This window comes from Eptesicus fuscus, chromosome 16 (genome assembly GCF_027574615.1).
Source record: "Eptesicus fuscus isolate TK198812 chromosome 16, DD_ASM_mEF_20220401, whole genome shotgun sequence".
In the NCBI taxonomy this organism is placed as follows: Eukaryota; Metazoa; Chordata; class Mammalia; order Chiroptera; family Vespertilionidae; genus Eptesicus; species Eptesicus fuscus.
In genome coordinates this window covers 19,835,350-19,844,649 of record NC_072488.1, presented here as the reverse complement: position 1 = coordinate 19,844,649, position 9,300 = coordinate 19,835,350, and the positions used below count along the sequence as shown (strand labels likewise).

The window sequence follows — 9,300 nt, the reverse complement described above, 5'->3', positions numbered from 1 at the left end:
GCACACTTCCGCACCCGGGAAAGCCGCGGCCCCTCTGAAAGGGCAAAGCTCGGCCGCCCGCACCGCCGGGTAGGCGCGCAGAGCGGGAGCGCGCAGAGCCGGAGGAGCGCGCACGGGCCGGGTAGGCGCGCAGAGCCGGAGCGCGCACAGGCCTGGAGCGCGCGGGCCCGGGAGCGCTCCCTCCGGGATCGCGGCTGCGCAGTCGGGCGGGAGTCGGGAAAAGGGGAGGAGGGTGGAGGAGCCGGAGTAAGGGGAGGGGGGGGGGAGGAGCGGCGGAGGCGGAAGCCATGTTGGAGCTTCACCCGGAGCGAGGGGCTGCGGGCGTTCTCCTCTCCCCGTGGGTGTGACCGGGGCTCGGCGCAGCGCGGCTGCGAGGGGCGGGGACGGTTAGCCGGGTCGTCGCCGTCGTTGGCGGCGGCGGCGGCGGCGGCGGCGTGAGGGGAGCGGCGGCCGCAGCGTGGAGCCGGGCGATTGTGACCTCCGGGGGAGCAGGGGTCCGGCCGCGGCTTCCCACTCTCCGTGTGGCCCCCTGAGCGCCCCCCCTCCCCGGCCCGGGAGGGAGGCGGGGGGCACCCGGGCCCGCCATGAACCCCGGCTTCGATCTGTCCCGCCGGAACCCGCAGGAGGACTTCGAGCTGATTCAGCGCATCGGTAGCGGCACCTACGGCGACGTCTACAAGGTGAAGGCGCGGCGCCGGGGACCGGGGTCCCGACCCGAGGTGGGGGCGGGGGGAGGGGGGCGCGGCGGAGCCTGGGCGGCGGGAGGCGCTGGCGCCCGGGGCTGCGGGGGAGGAGGCGGAGCGGGTGCCCGGGGCTCCGCTGCCTGGGAACGAACAAAGGGCCAAATGTTTCACCCCCGAGACCTCCCGGTCCTCACCTGAGCCCTGCCCTGGACGCGCGTCCCCCGGGAGGGCTGAGCGGGCGCGGGCAGCGGGCAGCTCTGCGTCTCGGAGCGCGCCGGGGCTGGGTTGCTCGGCAGGGTCGGTGCGACGAGCCAGACCGCAGGGGTTTGGCGTATGTCAGACCTGCGTGCTTCCGACGGACCTGGCCGGATCCGCTGTCCACCCACCAGGCCCCGGTTGTAGTTGTTGTTACCCCGGGCAGCTTCCATCGGCAGCCCCTCAATGTTTAGCCTTTTAGCATCGGCGTACCGGTTTCTTTTTTCTCAGTAACGCCTTTCTTTGGTAAAAGCGATCTAGTTTGCATGATTTTTTTTTATTTTTTTTTAAGGACAGAGAAACTTTTCTCCAAGTCCAACTGGACTTGGATGCCGGATTAAAATCGTGTTGTTGTTTTTCCAGGGATCCATAGAAAAAAAAAACAACACCACCACCTGAATTAAATACTTGGGAAAGGTCCTGGTTTGATAAAGGTTGGAAATTCAAAGCCCATGAGTAGTAGTCCAGCGTTGCTGTTGTAGAGGGACCACTTCTAAATGTGGGAGATAAATCACTCCTCCCTGGCCAGCTCAACTCTTGGCCTCGCAGAGGCTGCCAAGGAGAGGAGAGGAGGATGGTGCCAAATGTGGTAGCAGTCTTGATTTAGTTGTGGATCTTCTTACCGGTAACCAAAGTGGAGCAACTCCTGTTTCACATAAACCTGAGGGATGCACAAAGCTTGACTTGACTTTGGAAAGCGTCGTGTTAACTTGATTTTTGTCCTCGTTTAAGCAATAGGTTTTTATTACTCCGATGTCATGCATATTAGATATGTTAATACGGTGCAGCCAGTATTGTGCATTAGCCTTGGTTGGTGGATGATTTGCTTTCCATCATCACTTAATAACTTTTTCCCCCGCAGACAGGTGTATGTTCCCACTTGGAGTTCATAATTTTTGGGGACAAGAACAGCATTAAGCAACCGTTTATTTTATTGCAGTCTTATTTTGTGCTGCAGAGGAGAAAGGATTAAGATTAGGGTTAAGATTAGGGTTATGAGAGCATGTCACAGGAGGAATGCTCTCCTCCGGGGAGTCAGAGGCAATGGGGAGAGGGAATTATGCCAAATAGAACACATTCTTGTGAAGGCTCTGAGTCTGGAGGTGAGGATTTGAGAGGAAGGATGCCTGTGTGGCCTGAGCGTCCAGAGAGGGAGGATGGCCCTACATCATCATGCTGGCCTCTTAGATCTTGTAAGGAGGTCAGACTCCCCCCTCAGGACAATGGAGAGTGAAATTTAAGTTTGGATTTTTGAAAGATTTACCTACTTCGGTGTGGGGATGAGGGGAAAGCAGTTAGGAAGCTGTTGCGATAGTTCATGTAAAAATAACCATTATTGCGTTTGGGAGTTGGTGGTGATTGTAAAAGTTGAAATGAAGGGATCCAGCTGGTTAAAGGAGCCTACGTAAATTCGGATGAAAAGTTACTAAAACTTTGCTAATGTATAAGTCTTAGGTGGCAGTGTGTACAGTGAGTTCTTTACAAGAATAATTGGCCATGCATTTACTATATTTAGAAAAGAAACAGTTGTTAGTTAAGCCACATGTCTAAAAAGTAAACAAATTAAGGCCTGTAATTTACTAAGAACGTCTATATGCAATACAGGTATAAATTGATTGATCTTGTCATCTTTTTAGAATTATGATAATAAAAACTAATATTTACAGAGTGCTTATTATTTGCCAGGCAGTGCTCTAAGGTTTTCCCATGTGTTAATGTACTTAATCCTCACAACAACCCTGTGAAATAGACATTGTTATTAACTCTATTTTGCAATTGAGGAAACTGAGGCACAGGGAGGCTACAGTAACTTGCTAAAGCTGTTAGATGGCAAAGCCAAAATTCAAGACAGTTAGCAACAGTTAGCTGCAGAGACTGCGTTTTTAACCAGTAGGCAGCACTGCTTCTGTAACGATGGGGCACGGGCCGGTGATGTGTTACTGAATTTCCAGTGGAGAAACTGAGGCACACGTTTAGTTCAGCATTTCTCTTGCAGCCAGGCTCTGAGTTCCATCGGGTCTTTCAGTAGCAGTTGGCATACCCAGCTCCTGCTGTGCAGCCCGCTAGGCCTCACTGTTGTCATCTGCCAGGCGGCTATCACATGATAGATGCCCGGTTCCTACCTGTCAGACTCTCCCATTAACCAGGGACCCAGAGCGGAAAAACTCCCTGTAGTTTTTGGCATTAGAACCACTGCTTGCTAAATAATCCACAGTTTAAATTATTTGTATTTTTGCCTGTAATCGTATTTGTGCTATAAAGATAACATTTTTTTGTATTTGTTTTGCTGTTTTAGATTTTTCTTATTTATATAAATTGCGTTCATTAGAGAGGAATGCATCAGAGGGTTTGTTTTTAAAAGCCAATATATATAATTTACTCCTTAATTTGTCAGCATCTAGGTGCTAAAAATGGGTTAAGTAAATAAGTTAGAGACCTAATTATTTATAGTCATTCTTAGAAGGTTGGTGTTTTAAGGGATTTTTATTTTGAAAACGATCCTACTCCAGTGTAGTGATATGCTTATTATATTTCAGGTGGCATGGTTTAGTTAAAAAGCATTGATCTAGGAAGTGGAAGATCTGGAACTTATTAGCTCTGTGGCCTTATAAAATCATTTAGCTTCTCAGGGCTGTTTTGTTGTGAAGGTATTACCATCATATGCCCTTCTGCTTATGGTGTTAAATAAATGACTTGAATTTTACTCAACAAATAAGGTTTGATTTTTTTTTTCTAGGTCCAAAAAATGCAAATATGTATTTCCTCTGTGTTGTCTTAAAAGTACATGGGGATAGAGTTGTGTGTGTTTTTAAAGAAGTAATACTTGCCTTTAACTATGTCCTGTAACTGTGGGCTTTACTAGTATCTGTCAGTCAGATGAAGTATCTGTAGCAAGGATTACCTAGGGAACTAGGGGTTGACAGCTAGAGAGAGCTGTGGTTGGTCCTCAAGGGGCCTTATGAAGGCCTCTGAAATCAGTAGGCTTAATGTTGTGTGTATATATGTTTTTCTGGAGAGATGACCTAATAGCACTCAATACATTCTCAAAGAGGTCAGTGATCCCCCAAAAGAATGACCTGTAGGTTTGTCATTTGAAAGGGTTATCTTGGAGAAATTAGGTATTTTTTTGTTTTTTGTGTGTGGTGTGTTTTGTGTTTTGTTTTGTTTTTTATCAGATCACATTATCAACATTGATATGATTTTCACACGCATTATGCTATCTTTTCTCACGAAATTTTCCACTTTAATTTGTATTATTCCTACCCTAAAACTCCATGTCCTGATGTTCTTCTGCATTAGTGCTAGAGAGACGCCGAAGATACTAAAGCTGGAGGTAGGGCAAGGCAAAGGATGTTTTGAAGGACCAGTCTCCGTGTGTTTCTCGGGAAGTATCTTGTTGCGTGACTCTGGCCCAGTCCCTGTGAAGGACTCCCAGGTGTCTCAGCCGTGGGCTTTCTCCTGAGCTCTAGCCCATTGTGCAGCTAACCTCCTCACAGACCACGTCTTCCTCCGAGTGTGCCTCTCTTCATACCCCTTTTGTCAAAGCCCCAATACTGACAATTCATTAAGAAGTTTTGAAGCCTTGGAATCATCTTTTACTTCCGGACTGGACTTCATAGGCATTTTCCATAGTGTGGCTGGGATGCTCCAGGGCAGTGGTCGGCAAACTCATCAGTCAACAGAGCGGCAAACCGCGGCTCACGAGCCGCATGTGGCTCGCGAGCCGTGGTTTGCCGACCACTGCTCCAGGGAAAGCAGTACTGTGCATATAATAATAAAGACTGAGAAGTCCTGTGGTCAAGAAACCTGTTAAACTTTGCTTTACCCAGCTAACTTCAAACTTACTTGACTAAGGATTCTTTGCAATGTTTATTGCTTGTCCTTAGAACTAGTGCCTGGTAGGACATGCTTTGGAAATGTTGATATTTATTTTATCTATGTATGTTTGGAGGCCATTTCCTCTGAAGCAGAGGCTGCAGTGTTGCTAAGCTCCAAAGTAGTGTTCACATGGTAGTCTATATAAACAGACTTGGAGTCAGTATGAAAGCTGACAGGAGAAAAATTGAAGATTGGGCAGTGAAACCAGGAAATTAATTTGTATGTTCAAGTGTTTAGTGAATTATATATTGGCTTTTTTGTAACTGCATCTTTCAAGGTGTTACGATAATATCATCAAACACTAATTCTTAGGTTAGTGTTTTATAAGAACCTTTCAGGAAAACTTAGTTCTGAAACCGCACCTCTGATGAGGGACATGAAGACCTTAAGCATTTAGAAAAAGAAAACACGGTTATTTGGGGTTATGCTTATTTTCACTTCCATGGAAAACGAAGTCTAAAGGGTATCAGAGGAAATGTCCCTAAACTTTGGAAAGATTGCTTGAATATTTAAGGTAAATTAATGTAGAATTTTTCAACATCAGTATTATTGGAGATGAAAAGTGATGATGGAACAGACTATAGGATAATTTCTATACAGCATTTAAAAACACACACACACACAGCTAACCTCCAGGTTATGTGATTTTGATATGGATCTGATTCCCTGAAGGAATTACTTAACTCCCTAGATTTGATCTGTGTGTATATTTATATATATATAAAAGGATATATATTTACTTATGAAAGAAAATCTAATGCATTATTTTATATTGAGAATAAATAGTTGGTAGTTCTCTCTTGAGAGTACATTGAATAACCATACTACATTGAATAGTTATAATATGAACGGAAATGTATTAGGGACTGTGGGTGGAGTAGCAAAAATGACAAGACTTGGTACTAAGAATTTACAGGAACATAAAATGTGTACCTACTCTTAGTTATCATAGTTTAAGATCAAAACATTGTTGATTTTATCTTTTCTGGCATTTTAAATCTCTTACTATTTGAGAGATTATCTACATAACTGACCTCTAGCATAGCAAGGTTAGTGCTGGGTTCTGGAGTCAGACTGTGTAGTTTAGACCCTCTAGTCTAGCCAATTACTTAATCCTTCTCTCTGTGCTTCAGTTTCCTCAATTGTAGAATGGAAATGCTTAGGGAAGTGTTTAGGGCAGTGCCTGACACATAGTACTCAGGAATTGTTAATTGCTGTCAGTATCTGGTATTATTTATTGTTACATATTTCTCTTGCTTCTGTCCTCCTAATTTACTCTGCTCCTCATGCTTCTGCCTTAGGATTTTTGCACTTGCTGTCTGTGCTTGAATTCTTCCCTCCCCCAATCCTATCCTACATAATAAAAGCCAAATATGCTAAGTGTCTGGTCATCCAGTTGGCCATTCAACCAATCAAAGTGTAATATGCTAATGATATGCTAAGGCCGCTTAACTGCTCGCTATGACGTGCACTGACCACCAGCAGGCAGACACTCCAACCGGTAGGTTAGCTTGCTGCTGGGGTCCGGCCATTCGGGACTGAGCAAGATGGGCCAGACACACCCTGGAGCCCTCCCATGGTCCCTTCCCGGCTGGCCAACCTCCCATGTCCCTCTCAGGCCCCGATCGTGCACGAGTGAGGTCTCTCGGCCTGGCCTGCGCCTTCTCACAATCTGGGACCTCTTGGGGAATGTTGGAGAGCTGGTTTAGGCCCGACGGCTGAACGACAGGTTGCTGTGGCATGCACTGACCACCAGGGAGCAGATGCTCAATGCAGGAGCTGCCCCCGGTGGTCAGTGTGCTCCCATGGCAGGAGCGCCACTCAGCCAGAAACTGGACTCACATTGGTGAGCACAGCGGTGGTGGCAGGAGCCTCTCCCGCCTCCGCAGAAGTGCTAAGCCGTCAATTGGACATCCCCCAAGGGCTCCCGGACTGTGAGAGGGCACAGGCCAGGCTGAGGGACCCCCGTGAGTGCATGAATTTCGTGCACCAGGCCTCTAGTCCTATATAATAAAAGGCTAATATGCAAATCAACCAAATGGTGGAATGACTGGTCACTATGACACGCACTGACCACCAGGGAGCAGAAATTCAATGCAGGCGCTGCCTCATGGTGGTCAGTGTGCTCCCACAGGGGAGTGCCGCTCAGCCAGAATCCAGGCTCACAGCTGGTGAGCGCAGTGGTTGTGGCAGGAGCCTTTCCCACCTTTGCAGCAGCGCTGAGGATGTCAGTTGGACATCCCCTGAGGGCTCCCAGACTATGAGAGGGTACAGGCCGGGCTGAGGCGCTCCTCCTCCCCCCGCCCCCCCCCCCACCAATGCACAAATTTTGTGCACCAGGCCTCTAGTATTTATATGGTTTGTTTCTTCATTTCCCTCGGGTCCCAGCTCAGATGTCACCTTTTAAATGTGTCTCTTTCTTACCACCCTATAAAAAACAGCACCTTGCCCTCACTTTCCGTTTTTACCAGGAATGAATCCAGATTTTGCAAGGGCCGGAAGTTTTTATAGTTTGGGGAGCTCTCATTAAGAAAACAAAAACATTAAAAAAAATTAGATATGACAGTGAATATTTATTTCAAATGAGAAAAGATACCCCAACAAAATGCTGTAATTCTTCTGAGATTTCTTTAGACATTTAATCAGAAATGCTCATAAAATGTTTCCTGATAACAATCTGATTGCTTCTCTCCACCTACAGTATTCTATGTCCTGATAACTTTCCTTTTTTTTTTTTAATATATATATATTTATATGTATATATATATTTTTTATTTCAGAGAGGAAGGGTGAGGGAAAGATAGGAACATCAGTGTTGAGAGAGAATCATTGATCGGCTGCCTCCCGCACGCCCCCAACTGGGGATTGAGCTCACAACCCGGGCATGTGCCCCTGACTGAAATCAAACCCAGGACCCTTCAGTCCACAGGCCGACACTCTATCCACTGAGCCAAACCGGCTAGGGCGATGTCTCAGTAACTTTCAAAACTCTTTGAGGCCCATGCACGTGAGGGGACCTGACCTTTAAGTTTTGTTAGCTTCATAGAAAATTTGCTCCTTTCTCTTCCCAATTTTCATTATGGTATGCATCACCCCATATTTATTTCTTCATTGCCTTTCTCTGCAAGGATGTGAATGCAGGAAGCTGGGGTTTTTGTTTTACTGTATCGTTAGAACCTGAAAGAATGCCTGATACATATTAGACTCTTAGTAAATATTTGTGGAATGAGTAAATGAACTGACATGAGGAAAAAACTTTGTGCTACATGAGTTTAGAGGAAAGAGATCCTTGTTTCTGGTTGAGAGAAATCACAGCAAGTTTTGTAGTGGAGGTGGCATTGGACTTGACCTAGATCACTGGCAGTCGTGGGTACAGAATGAATTAAGCATTGTGGATTATTATTCAGCCTAAACTAAGTCAGGAGGTTTAACGTAAGTATCTTCTGCAAATTAAGCAATGCTCATAACTATTACTATGTACTAGAGGCCCAGTGCACGGATTCGTGCACTGGTGGGGACCCTTGGCCTGGCCTGCGGGGATCGGGCTGAAACCAGCTCTCCAACATCCCCTGAGGGGTCCTGGATTGCAAGAGGGCACAGGCCAGGCTGAGGGACCCCACCAGTGCACTGACCAGGCCTCTAGTATGCATATAAGATCTTTGGTTAATCTCTTCCGGTCCTCCCTCCATCCCCTCTCCCGCCTTCACTCTGAGATTCATCAGTCTGTTCCATGTTTCCATGCCTGTGGTTTCCACTCTGGCGTTGAGCGTCTGCCCCCTGGTTAGTATGCATCATAGCTACCAGCCAGTCGGCTGGTCACTTAGGCATATATATATATGAAGATACTGTCATTTTTAATATATGTACCTATTGCATACTACTTTTTTATGTGACTAAATTTGGCTTTTAGGAAGAGAGCTTTGTTCCCTAATACCAAAGGCCTTAGATTCAAGAGATGAAAATCATGTTTTCTGCTGTGGCTTTGTTTCTTACTATCCTTTTTGTTGTTGTTCTGGAAGATGCCATACTTCAGAATTCCAGCTGCCTTGACCTGAGATTATAGGTCTGGGTTCCTGTGATGTATTACCTATCTTAGTTCTTAAACTCTGAAGAAGAATTTTAGATTTGACCATAAACTTAGATATGTTCAAATAAGACATTTGTTTAAACTCTTCTTAGAAATTTGAGATGGTAAGAAAGTTCTTTCTGTATAAAAAAGTCTTAAATTATTGACGGTGGATAGAAGTTTACCAAGATTCAAATTTCTGTTTGAAATGACTAAATGCATCACTTGCAACAAACACTGTTGTTTTTTTCATTGAAATGACAGATCCATTCAGTTCATTTTCAAGGAAATGTCAAATATGTAAGCATGAATAATCACAGTTTGTCAGTAAAAATGGTGTTCTGTGGAAAAGTGGCTAGTGCAGTTTGCAGCTGACAGTCACACATGCTGTTCTTGGAGACAACCATTGCACTTTGG

General features: G+C 45.9%; 1 protein-coding gene across 2 annotated transcripts in view; it reads left to right on the top strand.

Annotated features, from left to right (window-relative positions):
- The first annotated feature begins 246 nt into the window (after positions 1–246).
- The window catches only part of MAP4K3 (mitogen-activated protein kinase kinase kinase kinase 3), a 117,524-nt gene continuing 108,470 nt past the window's right edge, over positions 247–9,300 (top strand). For both annotated transcript variants that reach the window (XM_008162218.3, XM_008162217.3), the window contains exon 1: positions 247–680. In XM_008162218.3, coding sequence (XP_008160440.2) covers positions 585–680 — 96 coding nt within the window. In that variant the 5' untranslated portion in view covers positions 247–584. The remainder of the gene's footprint in view (positions 681–9,300) is intronic.